Genomic DNA, 14309 nt, shown 5'->3' on the forward strand with positions numbered 1-14309 from the left:
GATTACTCAGTTAACTCTACTCACTAGGTCTTAATTGCTTGCTCATTTTGAGGTGAAAACAAAAATCTGAATACCCTGCAGCTTTCCAGAGCCAGGGTTGGTCACCCCTGCTATAGTCCATTCCATCAATAAACCTATTACATAGTTTGCCTTTGTAGGAAAAAGTGGAGCAATCCAGCATTGCTGATGTCTCCAGGAACAGCCATGATGACATTCTTTAATCATGGCTCATTTGCTGAGACCACGAAGCACAATCAAATGGACCAATTACAGAGTTCGTCTCACAAATAAATTGTGCATCATGTCTATGTTATACGTATATATTATCATTAGTAGCTGAACAGAATGGTGTTGTCCAAGCGATGCATGGGCTTATGCAGAACAAACTAAGCAAAGGTAGCAGACGTGAGATTCAAGTGCAAGCATCAGAATAGTTGCTTTTTATCGCAATCAATTTCTTAAAATGAATCTTAAAACCAGGTGTCTTCTTACAAAATAACCAGGCCTAGAAAAAACTTGGAATAACCCACTGAAAACAAACTATTCCAGTAAAATACTATGGACGATAGTTTTTAGCGTGATGCATTTGATGCTATCTAAAGGGAACCTGGCATTAGTTGGCAGCATTAATCCCTGATTTAAAGCAGGGCTGTCGGAGCGACTGCTCGTTAACAGCCATGGTTGATTTGTGCATTAATAACAGATTATCAAGTCCAGTTACATCCCACAAACACCCACAGTGAACATTAGCAGGTACTATTTTATTTTGGGGGGGGGGAAATGGAAAGTGAACAAGCTTTCCCTGGAATGAGGGGGAAATGCAGTTGACGGAGCAAAAGCAGATGAAGCTGAGGGTGTGAGTGGACAGTTTCATTAACACAATTTACTGATGGTTCTTTGGCTAAAACAAAGCTACTTACATCTTATGTCAGTCTGAATTTCACCATCATTGAAACATTGAAGTACAAATAGATTGCAGGACCACCTATGGGCTAAACATAAATTTGCGCCTGTAAATTGGTTGCAAATCAGAGCGGAATCCTTTACTCCAAATGGAAGTGGTCAGTTCCAACCCAGAACGCTGGGAATTTATACTTGCCCATACAATAGCTACTGTAAGTGCTCATTGAATGGCCACTGACTTCAGGCCACTTAATATTGTACAATATTCCTAGAAGATTTTTTACCATTTTTTACCACTTGGTTAATAAATGTGCAGAGGGGAGAAACATCTTCTGAAAAGGATAAACAGATAATCTCTCCTTGCAACTTTTTCACTAGGAAGAAACAGGCTTGAACTTAATACTAACCTCTTGTACTTTCATATTTGTTTTATAACAGCAGGCAAATCGTACAGCTTATTCTTTTGCATAGTAGAAAAAAATTAAGATGCATTTTATGTTCTTTGGATGACCTTTTCCTCTCTAGCCAAACATGTAAATCTCACTTATTTATTTATTTATTTTATCTTTATTATTTTCAGAACTACAAGTTATGTCTATGAAGAGAATAGCTGGCAATGTAACTGGACTTTTCAATGAAAAAAAGAACTTTGATTATATAATATTAAGAACACAAAAATAACCCCCTTCTGCCTTAAACCTTAAATGATTTGGTTGTGTTTTAATTATGCATTGTGAAACATCCTCAATGACATCCACACACATATACACACACACACACATGCACACAAACACACACACACACACACACACAATTTCACTGAATAATTCCCTTAAATTCCTAAAAACAAAGGCCATGATGTGAAGCAGAAAATGTTTATAGGCTATTTTTATATTTTCAAATTTCCTTTTCAATCCCACCAATGGCAGCCATTAGAAAGATTGATGCGTCTGCTTTTGATTTATGCTGCCATTGCTGACTGTCATTGGCTTTGTCTTTCAGCCTGTTTCTACTCTGAAAACAATCATGAAAGTTTTTCCATTTTTTCCTACAAGTGTTTCCAGTGGCATATATTCTGCTTTATGTAGTCAAAATGTTTATATTCAGAGGGGATGAAAGTCCCGCATTACTTGTGAATTAAAATTACAACGACAATCAAAACTTCATTCAGACCTGCAGTTATGAAGAAAAAATCCCAGGCTACAGCAGTCTAAAAAGAAGTATTGCAATTAAATTGTTTGTTGATGGAGTAGAACCTTCACAATTTTACATTTTGGAAACTGCCAACGAGTGATATTGAAGGGCGGGGTGGAAAATTCTAACATCTGGACTCAAGAGGCCTGAAGAGCAGAGCTTTCCTTTTCCTTCTTATTTATTCATACTGTCTGTGATTGCATGTGTAATCATGTTTCCTCACAAGAAATGTCTGCTTCTGTTCAAATATATTCCATACCAAATTAGCATCCACTTTTGGAGAGATTAAGGTTCATTTCTTTTAACAATTTAACAAAATGATAACACCAGAAAAAGATTTAATAATGTCTACTAGATCCAATAAAATGCTAAGATTTTTGTTCGATTCATGACAATGTTTATGGGCTTATTATTTTATTTACCAATATCACGCCTTTGTAAAACTGTGACTATAAAACTGTCAACAATGATTCATAATAGTAATATACTCATAGTCAAGTGAAATTTGAACCAAACAGTTATCTTCAAAATAGATCCATCATCACTCCCATTACCCTGAAGCATTGTCTTAATACATATGCTTTTTCCAGAGTTCTGGACAATGACCCACAGAAACCAAATTAGCTTGCATCATATTATCATACTAATCGTGACAGTGATCTAAAATGGGCACACTGGCCAATGTGAGAATCAGCTTAAAGACTGAGTGAACAGATTGTGGATGTAAGGCAAATACATCCCTTAAATGCATTACAGGGAGCCCCTATTCATTCACATGCTTCTATTACAGGCCAAGGCTTTCCATACACAATATTCAAATAAACGCTGTGCATTTTGAACGGGAATTGAAGCACTTCTTAAGAAGACACAGCAATCAAAGACAACATTGCAAGACGATGTACCATTCACAGAGCTGCAAGGCCAGTACAAAAGGCCAGCCTTACGCTGCCAATTGAGAAGAGCTCCCAAGCATATTGTAGGAGTGGGCACAACCTAAAAATATACAATGTAGCTCTCAAAAATGTCAGATGTACAAATGTGAAGTGGCATGTAAGGTTCAATACCAGATATTAAGAAAGTATATTATTTCAAGTAATATTATATTGCTTTGGTCAAAGTCATTATTGTTTGTTTTCTATAATTTTTGTCTCAGGTTTCACATCAGCAGAGCATCTGCTTTTGGCTATTCAGACAGTCCTTTTACTATTAATAAATATGGATGAGTAATTATCTTATACATAACTAAAAGATAGGCCAACATTTTTATATTTAATCCAACATAAAAGGTGTACATGTAAGAGAATATGCTAAGAGGGATTATGTCTGAGTAAGGTGTATGTTATATGATTGGTAAAGCAAACAAACCAAGCTATAGTACAGATTTAGCTCAACATATAATGTTTGCTATTTGGCAACCCGAGCCTCATTGTTACTAACATATATACCAACACTTATAAACAGTGGACAGCAATAGATCATACATCAATAATGGCTTATACTGCATTTACTAATGCTTTATTAAATATGCATAAGTATATCACAATCCAGTCTGCAATGTAGAAATTTTAACTCTTTCATTTTCATAAATATGCCTGTCATAGTTGTCACACTAGGTCTTTATGAGTCCAATCAGGACCACGTGTACTCTGTAAGTATTTATTTAACACCAAACATTTTACTGAGTAGTAAACTAAAGATACTATCCATGTGAAATTGAAAATTTAAAAAAAACCCCAGCATCCATAATGCATAAAAATAAGCTGTACAGTAAAACATGGTCTATTTTGCAGACCCCATTTCAGTTGTCATTTCAGGTTTTCCACATTGTTTCTGGATTGCTAAAGCCACACTTGAAGCTTGCCAGTTCATTTATAAACAGAGCAAATGATCCAGCTCCAAAATCTGTCAAGCTTGCTTTCAGCTGTCACAAGTGCACAGATAATGGCTTATGTAACGTCAAGAGTATCCATCTATTCACTCAGTACGAAAGCTTGCTACAAGCGACACATGTAGGGCTTTTCAATCTGTGCATGTTGCAGAGGATTTGAGATTATTATATCAATGTATGTGTCTATATAGGAGAGGATCAGTATATTTCACCTGCTGAGACACGATTCAGTGGAAATAAAAGTACTAGGAAACTCAGTTGTCCATCTGTTGTTAAAGCTTGTTTGAATTAACAAAGAAACACATTTCTTTTTCTATTTAATCATCTAGCCTCACGCCATTGTTTTTGTTTTAATGAGGAACTTGTCTGAAATTAATATGTATAGTGACAAATATATCACTTGATTAAAAATGCATTTATTGCTCCAGCAAGGTATTGTGGTGTTCGTGTCAATGCGGTCAAGAAAGTGGATCCATATCCAGAAGGGAATAACTATTGAGGTTCAACTGTAAATGTACACTATAACAAGGCACTGGATTGGGTCAGTGGGCATCTAGCTCTCTGAATGGCTATTGTGCGGAAATGTAAAGTGCCTTGGATACATTAAAAAAAAATAATAATAAAAAAAAGAAAAACACCGAAGATAACACAGAAATAAAGCAGAGGATGCATTCAAAATTCCAAAAACAGATACTCCAGAGGATATCCCGCTGTGACCAGCCTTCTGTGTCATATCACAGAAAACATGCAAGGTCAAGCTGTGGCAAATGTTCCCCCATCTGGAACTCAAATCGAACCACATCCCTGACTCAGCGGTTTGTGTTGAAAAGAAGAAAAAAAGAACCCACTGAAAAAGATAGGGGAGGATAAAGGATCCAGTATTCTGAACTGGGTGGAAATCCTTTCTTCACACCTGTCAGGACTCATCATCGTCAGTCATGTGCAGGGAGGTAAACAGCTGCCCCGGAGTCCCTCGGGGGCCACGGCAGGCCCGGGCCCCCCTGCTCCCCTCTCTCTCTCATCTATCTGTCAATTAGGGCCACTTATCTACTGCCTTTCACACTTACCCCTACTACAGGATGTCACGGGGCCTCCCAAGCATGAAGGTGAGCGGCCCCTCACGTGCACGTGCAGAGGGTTCCAGTGTTAAAAGTTCAACACTGTGCACGCTGATTTAGCCTTTCTCATAACATGGCTCCCCAACAGTTACCCCATCTACCCTATATACATTAACAAAATCTATGTGAGCTTGTTCCTAAAAAAACAGCAAGTGTGAGCACTCCTGCTGTTTGAAAGCCTTGAATGAGTAGCCCGAATGACCATCTAAATCCCATTTCCTTATGTATTTATTGAATTTCACTCCTGGAAAAAAAAAAAAAAACAGAAACTGGAATGATTATCTAAATCAATAGGTTCTGCATTATATAATATGTGTCATTGACAAGCTCACAGGCCCTCACAGGAACTCCAGAAATAGCAACATTTGATTGGACTTGTTTAGCATCAAGTTTGATCAAGAAGCAGACCTTTGAGAAACATAGGAGGCACAATATACATCAGAGCACATAAGAGCCAAAAGAGTTATACAAATCAAAAGTACACCAAGGGACACAGTTGTTATGTAATTATTAATCCCAGACAGATTCATCAACCAACAAACTAAAAAAACCAATAGTTATTTGGCCAACCCTTAAAGATGAGTGGTGGGTACCAAAAATATAACATCTTTTCATGTTTCTAAAATACTTAGAAATATTTAAATATTCAAACAGTCATTTTAACTATGTTGAATCTACTGTACAACCTTTTATTAACTTAAATGTGCCAAATGTAATTTTGACAGTAATATATTCCCGATAGCTTGGTTTGTCCCTGAAAGAATATTTTACTGTCTCAATTTCAAAGTTTTTCATTTTTTTATTTTGAAGCTTAATTTTATACTGATCATACTTTCCAACTACAAAAGGCATTAGTCTCCTTTTCATCGATGTGTAGTTGCAGGAGTATAATTTTGTGCTCTTTCATTACCAATTATTTGACAGATGATTTTATAATTGCTGTACTCTGGGATACCAATTATATGCATTCAACTGAATGTTCCTTTAAGAGAGAATGACTTAAGTGGCAGGATATTAACTTTCCTAACATTAACTGTTATCTTGTTACAAATAGATGTTTCAAAGGAAACATAAAATTATATTGTTTGCTTAGAATTACTTGATGTGTGATATGAAACTACCATATTTATGAGTTTACAAATCTTTGTATTGTCCCATTAAACATTTGTCTTTCAGTTTCATTGAATTGTGTAACAACCTCACTCAAAAAAAAAAAAAATGATTGAGATGTTCCCTGGTCCCAGAAGCATGTCCTAGATACCATTCACTCTCCAAATTTCTACCCAGCCCTGTGGTGGCAAAGGCTTTGTAATAACTGCTGTTAGAGAGGCAGGCAGGAGATTTTTCTACTTATCTACCTTCAGCAGTTATTGCTGCAGCAGCCGTAAAATTGTGTCAATTGTTCTTTTTTCAAAAGGCAAAGATTTCACCAAAACTCATCTCGTACTTGTACCGTTAGCCTCTTAACAGACAGACATAGCGAAGGTTACTTGGCCTTGGCTCAATTTAGATGGGAAAAAGACATAGCTAATGTTGTGTGTATTGAACAAGACCCCAGTATCTTGCCCCAGAAACTGTGCAGGCATTTCATGCAACTTGTCATGTTGTGGCCAAGCTATTTATAATTGACCCAACCAGTAAGGCTTGAAAAAAGTTGGAAGAAGAGATGGAACCTGGATAACAAATAACAAATTAGAAATATAATATCTATGCATCTCTGGGGATAAAAAAACAAAAACAAATTGGTAGCAGTAAACTGTTTGTACAATGTCAGATTTTCTTATTTTATTTTTATTTTTACTTTTTAAACAGGAGCTGTAAGCAGTTAATAGATGGTGACACCTTTGCCCCAGGTCAGATCATTCTCTGGTAGTCCGAGAATCTGTTGCATCCCTAGCAGTGGGAAAGTAGACGGAAGCAATGGAAACAACATTTCCTGAAGGATATGTGTCTTTTAAACCAGAGCCAAAATACTTTTGGTTTCCTCTTCATTCTTTTGTGTTACAGTTAGGCCTCAGTCGATACCTTGAGTATGCGATTACTACTCCACAGCGGAAATTGTAGGCATAATTATCCCGTCTCTTTTTGCTGTTGTTGTGGTTTTCAAAGAGGAGGTGATTACAGAAAACAGTGATTTGAGAAGTTTTGCAAACCGGAACAGTCTGTCATATGTCTGACTAGTTAGGTATAATGTGCCATAATTAATCAGACCTGAGAATATTAATTCATTTCCATACTGTAATCAAATTTCTAAAGTCTATTAGCATTTACAATGCACACTTCCCACATTGATTCAACAGAAGGTTGCCTGATTAAAAAATCCACATTGCATAACATTATTGCATGGGTGAAACTGGATTCTACTTATATCTAGCTTACTACCCCAACTGAAATGGACTTTTGTGGAGTGACAACTCTGAAACAGTGGAATCAGGACTATCATGTTTTAGCCAGCACTAGCTAAACTAATTTGCGAGCTAGTGAGATGTTATATTAATTACTAACCTTGCAGTTTAAAAAGATTAGGTGGCACCAGTGATTCTAGATAGGCAACATAATAACAGTCTAGAATCTCTGATATCACATTGCAAATTACAAAGACAAATGTGCAAATACATGACTGGCAAACTAGCTAAATTAATATATATATATATATATATATATATATATATATATATATATATATATGTATATATATATATATCACATTTAGTAATGCCTAACTTGTGCTATGATTGCTTGTTAGCTAGCACTATGCATCGAATATTTGTCTCCTTGGTAAGTATAATGTTATAAAAAACTAGGTACCTAGAAGGTAACCAGTTAGATTATGGGTACATGTCCACTGAGTATTACTATCTCACTACATTTTTCTTTCTACTTTTACCTGAACTTGACTAATGCTACTGTGTACTTTGTATTGTACTTTACTTATGGTAACTGCTGTAGAGTGCTGGGGTACGCACTTCACTTCCTCCTGTTACCACTCCAAGTCATGTGTGTGAAAGCAATTCATATCCCAGCATGCTTTGGGTCAGGCACATAATGCTGGGCATGCCTAATTATAGGTAGAAGGTAGCAATCTTTCTGATAAGCAGGAGAGTGATATTTCTGATATTGGCGAGATACCCGATAGTTCTTCAGGATTTTCCATTCTAGCTTGCGCTGCAACAGCTCAAAATCTGTAACAAAATGGCTGGAGCTAAGCAAAAGTACATGAGCATCAAGGAGGAGGGTTCTCTGTACATTACTGTTGATTGAAAAGACATGTTCCTTCACAGGAAAAAGCTTTTAGATCCCCGGGATATTCTACAAAAGTGAACGTCATTATCCTACCATAAAGCATAAGAGACTTTCTTTATATAAAGTATCAATCACGGTTATGTATGCACAACAAATTTCACATGGTAGGTAAAGTATACGTAGAATCTGGATGAAAGCTAACATGACACAGATTGTATAGAGGTGATTTTTTTCCTAACTTAATGATGCTTACATAGAAGGCATAATTCAGTACTGTCGTGTAGGTGTGGCACAAAGATATAGCCTAAGGACCTGCTGGATTTTGTTGTTGCTCTACAATTAATTGATCAATCAAAGCAGTTGATTACAAAATTAACTCACCTCACCTCCATTCTGGAGTTTAAATTGGTGTTCATCATACACGCACACACACACACACACACACACAGTGCAGACTGTAAGTGAATATACAATGCATTGGGATGACTAACTATTCATCCCATCCCATGTTGGGACTGGGAATCAAGCCTCTGATTACTTCCACTGGGGCTACCATTATGCCTCTAGATCAGTCACCACTACAATCGACAATATAGAGCAGTCTAGTCAAGTGATGAATGACCAATAGTATGTTAATCTTCTCAGTTCTCCACCCAGAGGAGAACAAAACTTGATCACAGCAAAAAAGAAAAATTGGAAAAGAAAAACCATACACCCAACACAGACGAATAACATCGGCGTCCCTAGACCGTGCACTTGAACCAATCTAATCTAGCAGCGTGGCGTGACAGGTCAGTCGAGAAGGCTATATCTAGCCTGATAGTGCTTTCCTCACGCGCGGTCGGACATTTGTGTCAGCTGGAAAGCCCCCGCCCACTCTTTTATATATCATGTTGCTGATGGAGAACTCCACATGCAAGGAGGGTGAAGTAAAACTTTGGGGATGACTCATGCCACGTTAAAAACAAATGTAGGGAACGACGTGACCGGGCCAGGCCAGGTCACGATGGAGCGCTGTGCCAATAGCCACCACGGGCCCAACAGCCTCTGATTTCGCACCACAGTGAGACCAGGGGCATTTCACCCACTAACAGGGGAGAAGGGATTAGAAAAGAAAAAAAAACCAGCGGGACGTGATAGAGATCTATAATTGAAATGTAAGTCTGAGAGCGGCTCGGAGAAACCACCCTCAAAGAAATGATAGGGGCAGTGTTAATCTCAAAGGGTAAAGCACAAGTTTTGCAAATGCCAGGAAAAAATAAAAAAATAAAAAAGCAAGGTCAGACAGCTAATTGAAGAACGACAAAGGAAAGACTGAAATGTGCTTTGTACTTCATTTTAAGCCATGAATTTAAGCCAGAGATCATTTACCCCCATCCCTGACCTGAATGAAAAACATACAAAATAAATGCGACATTTGCTGAAAACTAAGAAAAAAGCACATTGTTGATTGACTGAATTGGGGCCAGAGGCTAAAGTGACAAGCGTGCCCTGTGTAAAAGCAGGGGTGTTGAGAGGTGATGAAACCGCTAACCGCTCTAACACAAATGTGTTTCTTTTTTATGATTGCCTGAACACTCACCTAACTGCTCTCATTCACATTTCCGATAGTATTAAACGTGGGTAAATGTTGCTGAATGTCTACGTATTCACACATTACTGTTAGTAGCAGCGCCTGCATTATTATTGTCAGTCAGAATCTGTTCCTCACTTTATCCTTTTCACATCAAACTTGCCGAAGCCAAGTGTGGCTGGGCTCGGTTAGTACTTGCATGGGAAACCTCGTGGGACGACGAAGCCGCTTCTGGAAGAAGTGCCGGGGAGCCCATTTTAGAGCGCTGTGCCCGCTTTCCCAAACAGAAATACAATTTCACACCACGGTATGAGGGCAACGCGCTTCTAGGAGGTGCCATCCTTCAAATGAGACAATAAAAATGGTGGACCTGGCTCGCTGTGGCCATTAATTTCCCTGGGCTCTTTTTGAAAGCGTAGGGGTGTTAAACATCTTCATCAATTTCCCTCAAAAACTGGCTCTCTACCTCTGGCCACTTAATTATTGCCTACATTTGATTGGCCACGCAGTCCTTCACATTCCCCTCCTTGAGCCCCCAAGTCAACACCGCAGAAAGAGAACTGTGTTCTCGGTTGACCTACCTGATTAAACGAAGGTAAAGTAAAGAAAATATAATTGGACATAGCCAGTCATGTATGAACACAACGACATCCACAGTCGTGACTGCTTTTGCTACCATTACCGCTGGTCAAAATGCTATTGGTACAAACGCAAGCACATGACCCGTAGAGGGAAATTAGGTGGCCGGTCCTCTAGTAAGCCTGTACTCTGCAGGGGCCACAAACAACAGGAGACACAAACAGGAAAAAAAGGGTTAGAAAATACTGAAATTCACTCTTGCATGGATTTTTTTCACATTTGCTCCCATGTGATACCCCTCTCATTGAATTCTGAGGGGCTGGAACGCCAGAGAATAGCCCACTCCACAGACAGCTCCTGTTACTGTACTCAGAATATGGAACATGTACCAATCAGTTCCACTCTCACTGGGACTGGTTGCACTTCACAATTCAAACTTCGCCTAATAGCCTCCTTTTTATCAGTAATTTTCTTTCTGGAAGGGGGATGGGGACAAGGTTGGATCTAGTGAGCCAGGCACATTCAATACATGATTTCTGAAACAGATTTGACACGCACACTAGGGAATATTTGTCCACAAAGACACCCCTATCTTTGTACATGCCATATCTTATAGGACTGACTATGGCTGAATGAGCCAGGGTGGGATGAACAGCTTGCTCTCATTACGAAAGTTCCTGGGGCTCGAAGATGAAAAAGATTCTCACAAATGAAAACATAAAACATTATTATCACAGTTATGTATGAATGTTGCAACTACATCTTTCTGTCAGCGTTTTATAGAAGAAGGCAGAATGTTAAATTAAACAGCCAAAAGGCAGAGATGAGCCGCTATGTGTCATCAATTTACACTTCTGCGCAAGTAATTATATGAGTGAAACAACACCATTTCAGACATATGTCTTAGAGGTAATGGCAAGAGGTTTTTTTGTGGCTCCTCTCATAAAACAGTTGAAAGATTTTTCCCACCCAATTCAGCACTGATGTGTAACCTCAAATACATTTCACATTTATATTTACAGATGCAAAGCAGCCATTTTGTGTCAACACTTCACATAGATACAAACAAATGTCAAGAGCATTCCATTCAACAGAAATCATTTGAACTTTTCCTGCAACACTGACAGCATTCAATTATGGCTTTAAGATACTCTTTGAATTTACCCTCCATCTTATTTGAAGAGTCTAGACATGGAGGGCAGAAGGGGCAAGATTTTGCTTCACTGGTTGATCCCACAGAATACAGTTGGCGTTAGTCCGACAGGGCTGCTGGCTTGGCATCTTTCATGGGAAAGGGAGGGTTATACACTGTGCAGGGTTACACAAGTGGCATTAACATAAGTTTTCTGGAAGGATACTGGTGTGCTGAGAGAATGATGCCAGAGAAGAGACTAAGAAAAGTTCAATCAGCTTCAGCTGATGGTTCACTTTGCTACAGGCAATTTAATTAGCAGAAACCATGCAGACTTCCTGTTTTTTTTTTCTTTTTCTCACTGATCTTATAAAGATCAAGAGATGATTATCTCTGATTTTTACAGACTGTGTTGCTGTACTCATAGCAATCAATCAGTCACAGGCTATAATTCCCAAATGTGTCACGAATCCCCTTGTCACAGCTTTGCAAAGCCATGCTATTGAGATTATCAAATTACATTTGTGTGTGTGTGTGTGTGTGTGTAGTTGATATAGCAGCAATTAGGCAATTATATCTGTTGTACATCAACCAAATTGAATTGTTTCTAAACCTGGTTTTCAAACTTTTTTTAAGATAACAAATATACAACTGACTGCACATGGTAGTTGTATGTATTAATATAACAAGTACTGTATATGTGTCAGAGTTAGGCATTAATTAAATATTAATGTAATTTAATATAATAATAATATAGTGTATACATTTTGAGCAAATCATTAAAAATCATGTTGTAATTCCTTATTTGTCATTTTTTTGTATGATTTTGAACCTTCCACAACCCAACTATTAAGAAGACATCAGTTTAGCGTCCTTGATACCCTACAAGCCTGGGGGTTGAGCATCGTCTTCAGCCCAGAGAATAAAAAGACCATCCTTCTCTGCTTTTTCATAGATTCTGTTTGCCTAAGCTACTGAAGGAATACTAATCTGGATTTTACATCTGTCCATAATTGTGCACTTTGGGCCTTTGGTCAGAGAAATGTGTCGTTGGAGGCATTTTTATACAAGTAAAAGTTAAAAAGTGAGATGAGGTACTTTAATTTGTACCTATTGAAATAAATTGTAAGGTATCGTAACAGTGATTCATCAATAACTCAGTCAGACGTAGTTATGAGCTGAGGTAGAGAACAAATCAAAATGCATGATGCATTTCTAGGATATTGGAAAACAGTTAACTAAATGAATGATGGCTAATTCAGACTTGATAAAATGTTAAAGTGCCTCTGAATTATTCTCGTATCTTGTCACATCAGTGAAACGAGTGAAGTTGTCTTCAACGCGAGCCATTTTTCACAAGCAGCATTTTATTCATTAATTTGTTTATTTATTTATTTATTGCTATCTTGTGCGGAGCCTACCTTAACTTCTTATCTAATTCAATGATATGACAGCGGGCCTAATGGACTTGACAAACGGCATGCCAGGGACATAATGAGAGCAAAGCTGCCATCCTCGTTATCAGCAGCAGTAGCGAAATCGCGTACGCTGTAACTGGGTTTGCCGTCCGAATGCCAACGAGCGCCGAGCCGCCGCGATGTTCCGCGGACCGCGGGGAAAGTAAACTTCCAAAAACGCCCGGCTCCGCGGCGGCATTCATCAAGCTGACAGCTGCTCAGAGACCCGGCTCTCATTTGTCACGGGTTCGAGCTATATCAGGAGTGTTTTAAAGATTACGTTCAGGATCAATGATGGTTATATAGTGAAATATCCAGGCATAACACGGTGCTCTCGGTTATAAATCTCGAGAGCTATGGATTTTCACTTTTCTTCGGGAAAAAAAACAAGTCGTTTAAAGCAGCTGAGTTTCCAGAACAGTCAGGGTGATGTATACCCAGATGGTCGTCATGTTAACTGTTTTGTAAGTCAGCCTTCAAGGCCCGCCAACAGTAACGGGCCATTTCCCAAACCACGACGGCTAAATATTAATCTGGATTTTGCTTACGTTGAAAAAACTGGATATTGTTTACTTTGCTACCATAGAATGACGAGTGCATGCCAATAGCCATACCAGAAACCAGGAAAATATTCCAATTATGTGCACATACATTTGCATTAATTTAAATCTCATACACTTTCCCTCACCTGTTAACATGCAATAGTCCCATCACTACCACTACCACTACTGATCTTGCAATATTGCCACTGGTAACTTGTTCACAAAAGATATTGTGAATTCATTGATCTGAAAAGAAGTGACAAAAGGAAAAGCAGCCACTTGTTTGTAAATGACCTAGAACCATTGTGTAAAATTAAGCAACAAAATGTTCTGTGCTTTTTTCTTGCAAAGAAACTTGTTTTTCTGAAGTGCAGTGAGAGTGGTTTCATTTCTGGAACAACTTTATTTTTAATCAATTGAAATAACACAAATCGATATTAGATGTGGGACCTGTGTTTTAGCAGGGTTTGAAAAGGCTAGTGTCAAAGGCGTCAAAAACAACTTAAACACCTTCGATGGCCATCCTTTCTTTCGATTGTGCTGACAGTTTCTGGGAAAAATCGATCAGTTTTAAGAGCTGTTAAGGCTGTTTAAGGCTATTATGACTTGATCAGATTTACTTCTGTCTGAATGAATGTGTTACTCAACTTTTTGTTCTTTGTTAAATGTGGGATGCTGGC

The 14309-nt window shown here is 38.2% G+C and overlaps 1 protein-coding gene across 4 annotated transcripts in view; it reads right to left on the bottom strand.

Moving 5' to 3' along the window:
* Positions 1-14309, bottom strand: part of LOC135254787 (BTB/POZ domain-containing protein KCTD8-like) — a 40697-nt gene that overhangs the window by 11949 nt on the left and 14439 nt on the right. The window contains exon 4 of one of the 4 annotated variants that reach the window (XM_064335283.1): positions 3640-5347. The exons of the other annotated variants lie outside the window; for them this stretch is intronic. Coding sequence (XP_064191353.1) covers positions 5241-5347 — 107 coding nt within the window. The 3' untranslated portion in view covers positions 3640-5240. Of the gene's footprint in view, positions 1-3639; positions 5348-14309 lie in introns of those variants that run through there. 4 annotated transcript variants of the gene reach the window in all.

This window comes from Anguilla rostrata, chromosome 5 (assembly GCF_018555375.3).
Source record: "Anguilla rostrata isolate EN2019 chromosome 5, ASM1855537v3, whole genome shotgun sequence".
Lineage (NCBI taxonomy): Eukaryota > Metazoa > Chordata > Actinopteri > Anguilliformes > Anguillidae > Anguilla > Anguilla rostrata.